The sequence below is a fragment of the Nycticebus coucang genome, chromosome 15, assembly GCF_027406575.1.
Source record: "Nycticebus coucang isolate mNycCou1 chromosome 15, mNycCou1.pri, whole genome shotgun sequence".
Lineage (NCBI taxonomy): Eukaryota > Metazoa > Chordata > Mammalia > Primates > Lorisidae > Nycticebus > Nycticebus coucang.
In genome coordinates this window covers 60,115,784-60,128,854 of record NC_069794.1, presented here as the reverse complement: position 1 = coordinate 60,128,854, position 13,071 = coordinate 60,115,784, and the positions used below count along the sequence as shown (strand labels likewise).

Below are 13,071 nucleotides of genomic sequence, written 5' to 3'. Positions count from 1 at the left end.
AAAGCATTGCAAACATCTCTGGAACTTCCTAGGGAGTTTGAGCAACATGGATCCCCACTATTCCTGATTTCTTGACAAGGCACCGAAGATTCCAACTTCCTAAGAGATCTGAAGCATTAAAATTCTTAGAAAACAAAGTTCCAATCATGCCACACAGTGCAGAACTTCTAAGATACTAAAATTGTTCAGGATGCTGCTGCTTCAAACAGGTGGTCACTGGATAACAGACCCTTTTTAGTTAACAAGAAGATATTTACAATATTTTATTTGGAGCCTATGAAAAACCTCCTATAGAAACATCTAAGTGGAAGGCAGATAATACAATGTTAACTGGCCCCAGACCAGGAGGCTGTGCAGCACGGGGCTGCAATATGGCAGGGACACTGGGAAGGTCAGTCCTTCATGATATGAGGTTAAAACTGGCCAAACTTTTTACCTGGACATCAGTCTTCCATTAGCCATCTTACAAGGTGACTATGGCTAAAGGCCTCCTTCAAAGCATTGGTGTCAATACTCAGGATGAAAAATTCTACATGGTTGCCATATTTAGCCTCAGAAATACTGGGTTGGGGCATATTTGTGAAGAAGAGCAGATGTAACAGTCTCAGAACAAGTTTGTCTATGGATCCTGAATGGTCTGGGCCCCAAGCTCTAAAAGAACTATAATCCCCTCTCTTTCCTACAATATGGGCCCCTGTGATAGCACAATTTCCAGTTCTAGTTGGGAGGCAATCTCTTGTTTTGTTTTTTTTGCCAGGCCTGGGTTTGAACCCGCCACCTCCAGCATATGGGGCCGGTGCCCTACTCCTTTGAGCCGCAGGTGTCACCCGCGATCTCTTGTGTATTCCAAGTGCCCTGTAGGGACCAAGGCCACACAGAACCCATCCCTGAAGGCAGATACTACATTCTTTTAAAAGGGTTTAAATTCAAGTAAAAACTTTTATAAAATTTGGTACTCAATGGCCAATTCCTTTTATCCACCATTGTATACCCAGAATCTAGCACAAAGTTTGGTGCGTATAATGAACTCTATATTTGCTAAGTAAATGGATGAATGAATTCTAAGGGCAGTCCTGGAAGTGGAGGATGTGGTGAGGAATGGGCCACTGAGCAACAGCCGAGGAGGACAGAAAAAGTGCTGGAGGCAGCAAGTTGAAGGTCACTGATGAGGGTGCCATGTTTTTCCTAAGTCAGGGATCTTTAGAAAGACCAGGCACAGGGGAAGGGGAAAGCAGTAATGACAAGCACAGCAACTTACCATGATACCCTTCCTGAACCCTCAAGGACACAGCTCTTTGGATGACAACCCCTCCTTCAACTATTGACAGTATGTATTCAGAGCACAACAGCCTTTTTCATGAAACTCATCTGTGTGCTAGGACTCCCATGGTCTGACTTTGCAAGGGAGCTCCAAGGTCCCCAGACATCCAGAATGAGCAGAATACTCAAGGGCATGATTACTGGGTCTTGCCCTATTACTACTGCTACTTACTTGCTACTAGTGAAGTTGGAGACAAACCCACTGTTCTTCTGCCATACCTCATCTCTACCCCGAGATTTTAGTCTAGCTATAAAACAACCCGTGGTTCTGTGCCTCGTAGGACTTTGTTCTGAAGAAGCCCATAGTAACTTCAAAAGCTATCTCTTTGGTTTATATCCTTGGAAAGATGCTATATTGCTAAACAAAATGATAAATATTACATGCCCACAGAAACAATGCTATTTCATGTCTAAAGAGCTTTTAATGTTTAAGATATAAATTTCAAACCTGACTTATATATCATCAGCTTTCATTGTATAAAACCATCTAAATTGTATATAAATCAATTTTCAAAGGCAAAACAGCACTTAAATTACATCAATATGGTATCATTTTACAGTGTCATAAATTTTTACCAACAGAATATAAAAATATGAGGTTTACTGCTATTAGACATCTAATGATTATGTAAGCAAAGGTGGGACCACAACAATGATCAACGAAAGATAAGAATTGTATTTGTAAGACATTTTAACAAGTCTGATCTTTATATTAATATAAAGATTTCAATGAAGATACAAGTATTTATGGATATATTATATGTAGATAACCCAATATCATGGGGAGAGTATTAGGAAATTGTGTTCTCTAGACTGAAACATGAAAGGGTACAAAGAAAAACTAGAGTTTACAAATTCATTCATTCACTCAACACAAACAAATTCCTTCATTCAGTCAACAAATATTTCTTGGCTTTTCCCTCTGTGCCAGGCACCGTGTTAGCTTTGGGGATTCAATGGTGAAGAAGACATCGGCTGAGCCTACAGGAAAATTCAGTCTTCACCATCTCCCTCTCCCCACCTCACAGACCCACATCACACAAAGATTCTCCAAGCGCGTTCTTGAAAGATGGTCATTTAGCTCTTGCTGTTTGGTGTAAGGAGACTCCAAGTGTGAAGTGTCTAGCATAGAATTAAAAAATCTCTAAATCTACTCCTTCTTGTCTGAGAAAACACAAAAGCCGAGGAGCCCTAATTCTGTAACAGCTGTGCACAGCAATTAAACATTCAACCTTGAAAAATTCATTTTAGCATTTTAAACCTGAGTCTGTTCTGAGCACTCTCTTCTTAGAGGCTCCTTCCAGCTCACAGGGAATGCGATGACTAGAGATTTCTGATTATGGACTGAGCTATTACCTCACAAGGGGCCTGTTCTATCAGATGACTCAGCTCAGAAAGTTCTCTTTTACCTTGGGTTGTAATTGTCCCTCCATGAATTCAACCACATTTCTTTGCCCTGCATACTTCAGGAACACAAAACCTAACTAATGCTTCTCCAACATGACAATTCTTCAAATATTGAAAAGACATGTCACATTTTCTCAAGTCTTTAAAATAAAAAGTGTCCTTAAATGCCAACCATCCCGTGACTCACAGACCTTTTTATAGTATTTGTTACCTTCCTCTGTGAGCTTTCGTCAACATTTCCCTTTAAAATAGACTTCCCAAAATATGCAGTATAATCTAATATTCTGGATGTGTAGTCTGACTGGCAAGTGCTTACCTGGTAGTATAGCATAAGATTCTGATGGGCTTATAGAAAAGACAATTGAACATGTATGACCAATTAGAGGGACACTATCTGAACCGCTTTTATTTAAAACTCACAAAAAAGGGCAGAAGAGCAGAGTGATCAAGAATACAGACGAAGCCCAATGACACAGATAGGTTGAGATTCGAGTTATTACATATATTAGATGTTAGCCTCTCCACTGCAGATTCCTCGTCTATTAAATGGGACGATAATGGTTCTCCCCTTATAGGAATCATAAAACGAATTGAATGAATTATCAGATATGAAGCATTTAGAACAGGGACGGCATAGGTACAACATATATTATCAAATAAGGTAGGCAATTTATTTGTCTCAGTGATTTGTCTTCATTTATTCGGGTAATAATCTAAATAATTTTTGTGTGTGTGCATGCACCCACCAGTGATATTTTAAAAAGCAACTTTTAGTTCCTTTGTAACTAAAATATTGAGATATTAATGGATAAAAGTAAATTGATACTTTCTTAGGTTCAAAAATGTGATACTCCTCTTAAGAGAGAGAGGAACTACATTAACTGAGAAGAAGCTAACAGGAAAACAGATTTAGAGATTTGTCTCTTTAGCTAACAGAAGCTAAAGAGACAAATTCTTTTTCTTTCCTTTTGAGACAGAGTCTTACTCTGTTCTTCAGGCTAGAGTATAGTCCCCTCAGCCTAGCTCACTGCAACTTCAAACTCCTCGGTTTGAGCCTTCCACCCGCCTCAGCCTCCTGAGTTCAGGGACTGCAGGCACCTGGCACAACGTCTGGCTAATTTTTTCTTATTTTTAATAGAGATGGGATCTCACTCTTGCTCCAGCTGGTCTTGAACTTCTGAGCTCAAGCAAGCCTCTCTCCTAGGCCTCCCAGAGTGCTAGGATTACAGATGTGAGCCACCACGCATGTCCTGAAAGAAACAAATGCTTAAGAGCATTTTCCCCTCCCATTAAAAACCCAGCCTGTTCATTTCAATTGTACTGTGAAGGCATAATTTCTGGCATTTTATGCGCCATAAGTGTATGTTCTCTTTGTTTTCTGGTGTCTTTTTTCCGTAGACCTGGGAAGAATCATAATCTAATGCTAATTAACTTTCAGTCACATCTGCTGTGGCAAGTGACCCCTGAACTAAAATCGCCCTTTGTTCTAGTGCTCATCAGTTCTAAAAATAAGTGCTACCACATGGTGCCCGTGTTTCATCAACCAAGAAAGCCAGTGTGGATGTGCAGTGCCCACAAAATTTCACGTGCACCTATAGACGGCTCACTGGAAATGTTAGAGTAGTTACATTAAAAAAAAATTAACTTTGTATTTCTATTTCAAATGAACAAAGCACATTCCACTTTCTCTACAAACTTCCCTAACGCCAGTAAAATCATTTCTTTAAAATAATGACTGATTGGTTTAAGGTTCAGCCTAATCTTCATTAAAATGTAAAGAAAATAAGGCAGTGGCTCATGCCTATAATCCTAGCACTCTGGGAGGCCCAGGCAGGTGGATTGCCTGAGCTCAGAAGTTTAAGACCAGCTCTAAGAAAGAACGAGACCCCGACTCAAAAAATAGCCAGGCATTGTGGCAGGTGCCTATAGTCCCAGCTATTCGGGAGACTGAGGCAAGAGGATTGCTTGAGCCCAAGAGTTTGAGGTTGCTGTGAGCTATGACACTGGGGCACTCTACCAAGGGCAAGAAAGTGAAATTCTGTCCCAGAAAAAAAAAAAAAAGTAAAGGAAAGTCATCTGAACAGCACACTCCAAGGCCTCACATATACTGTGTAATTGTGAGGATTGCAAAATCATATAAAAGATTTTCTTTAGCAAATAGCATTTACCTAACAAGCTGAAATTATAATTTCACTTATTACCCCAAGGTTGCTTTTCCCAGGAACATTTATTAATATGAAATATAAGTGGATATAAATCTTTGCTATACCCCCAAAAGACAGGGCAGATGGAATTTTTTCTCAAGATACGGTTCACTCATATTCCCCTTCAAAACACCCTAACTTTCAGGAATTGACAACATACTGCCACTTATACAGGAAATAGAGGGATGATAATTCCGGAAAATAACCACCACTAACGTTTAGTAAACCGTACACATTTGTCACTGTGGTAGATATCTACTGTATTATCACCTTTAATTTAATAACCCTAAGAGGTAAGTACCTTTATGATCCTCAAATTACAGGAGAGGAAACTGGGATTTAGAAAAGTAAACTAATTTGTCCAAGGTCACATGGAATTAGATGTGGCTGAGCCAGGATCCAAACCCATGGTGTTTGACATCAAAGTCTAAGCTCCTGTCCTCTGCAATTTGGTAAATCAAAAAACCTGAACATACACATATTTAATTAATAAGAAAGAGACAAAGAGATTAGTGCACAAGGGACTAAAGAAAACAGCAGAGGCAAAGACTGTCTGGACGGTGAGAATACTGTGTGACTGGGAAGAGCCCCTTCCCAGGGTGGCACCAACGTGACCAAGAGGAAATTAATTCTTCTCTCCAACCTGATAAAACAACAACACATTCACATACAGCATAGGGCTGTGTTAAAGATAAAAATGTTAAGAGTGAAAAGGAACTCCAAAACACCATACAGATATCAATTAAATAAAATAGAAAATGAATATTATTTTAATTAACAACAAAAATGAACATATTATAGATTTAATAATCATAGAAAATGCCACAGTAGAACTATAAGTAAATCAATGAACATTAGCCTAAAGGCTTATAAAATGATAATAAGGCTGTCAGGGACTGAACTTTTTCATTCCCCGATTACATCATTGCCACCTAAAGTCACAAAAAAATGTTTTCAATGTTAGCAGATTTTACGGTTGTTGCGTTGCCTATTGCACAGGACACTTGTAAAACCATAAACTCAAACCACGGTCAAAATAAACCCAATTTAAGGCAATTAAAAATGGTGTGTGTGTATTTAAATTTATCACATCCATTTATTTCAATATCATAAGACCAGGAGCAGAGAAATCTAACTGTATTGTGCAACCTACAGAAATTGTGAGATAAATGGGCATTATGTTAAAGCCCCTAAGTTTGTGCTGGTTTGTTACACAGCAATAGAAAACTATTACAATACCTGAGCCAGTTAAGAAAACAGGAAAAATAAGATAGTCATTAACTCAAAGGATGGGAGTTAGAGACTGCAAAAAAAAGGAAACGTAGCCATCACACTGGATGCAGGTTTCCAGACATGTCCCCCACTCCTTTGGCACTACTATTTTAACATCTGTGTACGTCCCTACCTCTTGAACTTGGCTGGTCGTAGTGACTCACACACACCAATCAAATGCAGTGGAAGTGATGCTGAGAAACTTGCCAGGGCAGGTCAGCAGCTGCACTGCTCTGCAGAACCCAGAGAGGTCGACATGGGGCTTTCAGGCAAAGCACAGGTTTTCCACTTTTCAGTTACTATTTATGTTGTACTTTGTCAATATCAGTTTAGGAACTTCAAAGACGGGGGGATGGATGTAAGGAAGCAGAATTTGGCCATTTCCGATCCTCCAGCCATAATAACGTCACATGATACCATTAATCTCTACCGTGAACTAGCCACAGTAACAGCCTTGGTGGCAGTCGAAGGTGAGATATTTAAACATCCAAGATAAGGGGGATTCTTAAATGCTCGCTGAAAACGTGTCTCTCGCTCCTTTTTATATCCTGCAATTTCTACCAAATTCGTATGCTATAGAAATCTTAGTAATCTGCCTAAATTTTTAGCCACTGTTTCTAGTCCAACAAACTTTAGAAATAACCTTTGGTTGAATGAACAAATTTCTTGACAATATTTCAACAAAAATTAAAAATTTTTGATATTCAATAAATATTTTCTCATGCATGCAATAAATTTTCATCTTATTAATTAAAATCAACAAATATACATGGATAAGGCACCAAGAGGGGAAAAGCTTTATAACAGTTCTGGTCCTCATGGAGGTTCTGATAAAAAGTACATAACTAAGTCTAAGGCAGAATACAGTAAGTTTGATAAGGATACAGCGGGAAGAGATAGGTCCCTTGCCTTTGGAGGGTTGAGAAAGCTGCACAAAGAATCTGAATAACCTCTCCAAACCCCTACTTTTCCGTTTCCATTACCTTTATCTACTCTGACACCTTGTCTTCACTTAAAATTCCTCCATCCTTCAAACCTTAAATGCTGAAACTCTCTTTTAAGATTAAACTCCTAAAGGCTATAAAATCATAACTGGATAAAAGGAGTAAGTTCTAGTGTTCTATTGCACCAGAGATAATGACAATAGTTAACAATGATATATAATTTTAAACAGCTATATTAAATGTCCCCAACAGAAAGAAATGATAAATGTTTCAGAGGATGAGTATGCTAATTACCCCGATCTAATCACTATACATTGTATGTATTGAGACATCACCACGTACCCCATAAATACATACAATTTTATGGCAATTAAAAAACAAAATTAAAAGGTATTTAAGAAATAATCTGGGCTTGGCGCCTATAGCTCAGTGAGTAGGGCACCAGTCACATACACCAAGGTCCAGCCCAGCCCAGGCCTGCTAACCGATGACAAGTGCAACCAAAAAATAGCTGGCCGTTGTGGTGGGCGTCTGTAGTCCCAGCTACTTGGAGGCTGAGACAAGAGAATTGCTTAAGCCCAAGAGTTTGAGGTTGCTGTGAGCTGTGACGCCATGGCACTCTACCGAGGGCAACATAATGAGACTCAGTCTCAAAAACAAGAAAGAATTCTGTTAGGGAGGAACTCTTATTTCTCCCTCCACAAAGCTCCAGAGAAGGGAAAGGACTATTGTTCACTGTAAAGGGGAAGGCCAGTGGCTATTCTGATTGGCAGGACTGGTGAGGTTCTTTCTAGTCCACCCTATTCAACCTTTGCTTTTGAGAAAAAAAGGAATAAGCCTTACGCCTCCCATAATTCATCAGAAGCCCTGTATTTAGTAATCATTGGATCCTGCTCAGCTGGATTAACAAAGCTGTTCTTTACTCCTTGCGTTTCATTGTCAAAAACTGAGAACTCAGAGGGGGAAGATGGATGAGTTCCTGGTCCCTCAAATATACAGCAATCCCTTTATCTTTTTGCCCAATACGCGCTATAAACCATCAACCCTGAGCCAGTTCATTTCTTTGTTCTCTACTCCCACTTACTTAAAGTATCATAGGCATAGGAATTAAAGGCATTACTAGATACTATTCACCACTTAGCAACCTTCTACAGGTCCCCGTTCAGTTTCAATGCTCTTTTCCTACAGGAGCTACTTTAAACCCTCCTGAACTTTCACTCAAAGCAGATAACCTTGGCCTTTAAGTTCACTGAGAAAAGAGCAGTATTGGGGTTTGAAATATAAGAACTTCCTGGCCCCACCTGCTTCCTTAAGCTTTCTGCATCCTGTTCAGTGCTGAGCTCCTCCCCTGTATCTGGCCTCAACCTGCGCAGCTTACCCAGCAATCAGGCTCCTTCGATTATTACCTCTCTCCCCTGAAGCTTCAACTTTTGCTTCTAACAATTCCTTCCTCCCTTCATATAAACACACTCAAAACCCATTTTAAAAACATAGCAAGAGAACACCACCATCAAATGCTTGAAGCACTCCACTAGCTCTATCTGTTCTCCTTTTAACAGCCAACCTTTTAGAAAAAGTCATCCAGCCTGGCTCTTCCTGGCTTTCACCTTGCCTTCTCAGCACAGCCTGATGCAGGTCGCCCACAGAAACTACTCACATCAATGGGACCAAATGAACTCCGAGTTAACACCCTCAACAACCACTTTCCAGTTCTTCTTTGACTTGACCTCTCCATAGCACACAGTGGTGAAGAACTTCCACTGTGAGATTCCATTCCGATGGGTTTTTAAAACATCATCGCCTCCTGGTTCTCCTTCTTTACTTAAGAATGCACTTGCTCAGTCTTTATTGGTCAGACCTTGATTTTAACATTTTTCCCAGGATTCTATTCTTGGCTTTCCTCTTCTCAAACTAAACTCTCCCTGGGGATGGGGGAGAGGGGGTGGAATATTTACACTATGAAAATCCCACATGTCCATAAATCAATAAGACTAAATCTGAGTTCATAGGCTTCCTCCCCCTGCCCAGCCCCCTTGGTGCTCACCTCTATCATGGCACTGTGTCTTCCCTGCCCACCTTGAGAATGGCTACAACACACTACTGTCCCCTGTGGCAGCTTCCTGAAGAAGGGTCTGGGAGTGTGGTTGGGTCCCAACACAGCTAGAGCAATGCGTTTAGAGGACCCAAGGAATATGTAGTTATAAAAAGTACCCCATGTGATTGTCACTGAACTATATTGTGACTATCTTGAGAGAAACCAAATATATATATAAAACACATATATACAGACATACACACACAGACTATATATAGTGTGTGCGTGTATATATATATATATAAAATAATGCATTTATCTCTGCGTTTCATATGATAGGCACAAGTACCGGGCATACAGTGGAAGCTCAATACAATTTTTTTTTTTGAGACAAAGTCTCAAGTTGTCGCCCTTGGCCATGGCGTCACAGCTCATAGCAACCTCAAACTCTTATGCTAAAGCGATTCTCTTGCCTCAGACTCCCAAGTAGCTGGGACTACAGGCACCCGCCACAATGCCCGGCTATTTTTTTGTTGCAGTTGTCATTGTTGTTTAGCTGGCCCAGGCTGGGTTTGAACCTGCCAGCTTTGGTGTATGTGGCTGGTGCCATAACCACTGCGCTATGGGTGTCAAGCCATTCAATCTATATTTTGTGAATAAAAGAAGTAGGAAAAAAATTGGAATATCTGATACTAGCTTTTAAGAATTGGTAAGGTTTCAACAGCTATAGATGGGGGAAGGATCCCTCAGGTCAGATGGAACAGGGAAGGCACGGGCACAGACAGAATTCATACATTGGTGGGACACAGAAGGACAAATTATTGTCAGGCAACATTGAAATACTGAGGCACGATCCATACAAGACTTAAAGACTGAGTTGCAATTTGAAGGCAACGTGGAACCAGGCAGATCTTTTAAGCAATTTGAACGGTGATTGGAAAAGAAGAAACTGGAACTGGAACAGAGGATCCCTCTTGAATTACCTAAGTGAGAAGAAACGGAGGCCTGAACTACAGCAAGTGCCCAAACAATGGCCAACTGGAGTGAAAGTAGAACAGATGGAGAAAACATTATTTATAATATAGAAGATAAATAAACTTTTTAAATATTCGAGAACAATTAATTGAAGTGTTAATTTAAAGGTGGTGAAAATTTAAAGTACTGAAAAAGTCTCAAAAGGAAAAAAATATCATTTTTTTTAAAGTGCATCTAAAACCAGGTTAATGGAGCCAAACAATCAGAAATGGTAGCGGGTGTTAGAATATGTAACATACTTAGAGTTTACAACTCCAACATGCACATGTCAACACACATTTGGTAACTGACATTCTGCACATGCTTCAGAAAGGTGTTTTTGAGCAGGGACTTAATAGAACATAATCATACCGTGAAGCTGTTGTTAGCATTTTTTGTGCTCGCTTCAGCTACACTGGCATCTGAGAGGTCAACTTCATCAAATATCAGAGACTGTTAATGAAAAAAAAAAACAAAACACAAACACATTAGATGAAAACCTACTGCAACGCTCTTCAGTATGATTTTACCATCAGTTCATGACTATGAAGCTGTTAGGGATCAGGAACAGAAAAGGGAAAAACAGTTAATTAGTGATGCTCTGCAATTTCTTCTTAGGAACGATGAATAAAACCATAAAGTACAGCTAATCCATAAATCCCAGATTGAAAAGGACTTCAGAGAACCCCTGGGCACACCGTTTCAATGCAAATGCTCTGTGCTCTCTGGAAGCATAACAACTACCAACTATCCCGGGGAGCAGAGTCTTTCCCAGGTTCACTCACCAAGAACTGAGAGCTAGGCCTGGGTGAGCAGATCTGATACTGAACTTTCGGAACCTTATTTTCCTCATCTATAAAGATGTGTGCAAAGGAGACAGTGAATGTGCTCTGTAAGTAGAAGATGATGGGTTTTTTATTTATATACTCTTAAAAGCTGTCTTAACCACAAAAGCTTCTGTGGTAAAGCACAGAGCTCCCTAGAAATGTGTTTGTTTTTGTTTATCGTCCCCAGAGGAGCCTCGAACTTGACACCCCTGGTGTGACGAGCCTGCACCCTAACCACTGAGTTACAGCAGCCAGCTAGATGGAGTGTTTTAAAACATACAAAGTAGCGATTAGGAAATTCTAGTAAATAAACATACGATTCCCACTTTCAGCCAGTCATTATTCATACTCATTCAGTGTTCTTGCAGCAAAGCCCGTGTAACGGTACTCCTCTAGATCTGTAGAAAAAGGGCCCCCCTTTTCTGATAGCTTCCAACCCATCCCAAGCTTGCCAGAGGGCTGTGCCGGTGTACCCCAATTCAAACAATCTGACTATAACAGCTGTTCCTTGACTGCAAGGAATTTACAGTCTAGCACAGGCGATGAACCAAGTGCAACTAACTTGAAATTTAAGATAGACAATTAAAAGCAAAGGAGAAGAGATACAATGAAATGCTACAGACAGTCGCAGAAGATTTCTCCAGCAGAAAACCAAGGAACTCTTTCTCCTGTGAATGATGGACTAAGGACTATTTGAGGTGGATCTTACAGAAAACGGGGCATCTCGTCAAGTGGAGATAGAGGAAATGTCATTCTGGAGATGGTGTGCACGGGCAAAAGCTGAAAGCTCAGTGCTGTCCAGAGACAAATGTGAAAAATCAGGCTGGAGCCAGATCAGGAACAAGCTTGAATTTAATGACTTTTAATATTATTTTATTTGGTTATTACTTCTATAGCTGCATAAACTAAGAATTAGGTTTGTTTATTTGTTTTTACCTCCTGGTGTATAACTTCACTAATTATATCAGGAACATTCTTTTTTAAAAATGGAAATGATTAATTATACAGCTGGCATAGTAGCAAGAAATCTTAATGTTTATTTTCGAAGTAATGCTAAAATACGGGTTTTGATAGAGGCTCATCGTTAGAAACTTTTCCTCCCAAACTGCATTATTATTATTTGGTTCAACTGTTATATAACAATTATTTTGTCCTGATTTTATTTCAATGTGATTTTTACTCTTAATGGCTCGCGTACTGGAGTGATTAGTTTGTGTCAGGTACTGTGTAAGCCCTTGAAGGGCATTATCTCCTCTCAATAACCATTGACAGCCACTGCTGCTCAGTTGGAATGTGCTGGAAGTGGGATATGAACCCTGATCTAAACTGAGAGCATGAATTCTTAGCAACTCCAGAAGCTTTCTCTCTCTCATGGTCACGGAACAATTGACAAGGTAAAAAAGTGGCAGAAAGGGGAGAAACACAAAATTTTTCGTTTATTACATCTTATAAGGCTATATTTAATTGGAAGGAAAAAAGAAAGGAAGAAGAAAAGCAAGCAAACTACACTAAAAGATTATCCTGAGTGATAATCAGTTTGGGACTGACTCAAACGGAGACCTCTTTGCAATGGGGTCCAAGATGGACTGCATTTATATCAAATTCATATAAGAATAGCAATGTTATCGTGAGCCTTTAAGACAAAAACAGTTTACATAACCAAAATTTCAAATCTGCTCATGACCTCAAGTGCTTGGAACTAGTGATTCTCTTGAATTACCTTTGAGTCCTTTGCATAGTAAAGGGTGCGGCCTCGAAGTTTGAAGTATCGCTTTTTCCACCTTTGGAAGGAACTGGTTTGCTTCAGCAGTTGTCCCTCTTTAATACTGGTCTGGGGAGAAGCAGAGGAACAACAGTATGAGTGACATGAAATTCAAAACCAAATGAAATTCAGATTTAATGACACACGATCATTTATATTTTGAATAATATTCTCCATATCTTACAAATTATGTGAAAGAATATTTGATTCCCTTCATGTTTGAATCAAGTGAGCATATACGCAAAGCCTCAAAGAGCAAACATGAATTTATCGTGGTTCCCTGCTC

The 13,071-nt window shown here is 39.7% G+C and overlaps 1 protein-coding gene across 1 annotated transcript in view; it reads right to left on the bottom strand.

Moving 5' to 3' along the window:
- Nucleotides 1-13,071, bottom strand: part of DGKH (diacylglycerol kinase eta) — a 256,137-nt gene that overhangs the window by 108,779 nt on the left and 134,287 nt on the right. The window contains exons 3-4 of the mRNA XM_053563299.1: nucleotides 12,744-12,854; nucleotides 10,569-10,649 (exon numbers count right to left, since the gene is read on the bottom strand). Of these exons, the coding sequence (XP_053419274.1) occupies nucleotides 10,569-10,649; nucleotides 12,744-12,854 (192 nt within the window). The remainder of the gene's footprint in view (nucleotides 1-10,568; nucleotides 10,650-12,743; nucleotides 12,855-13,071) is intronic.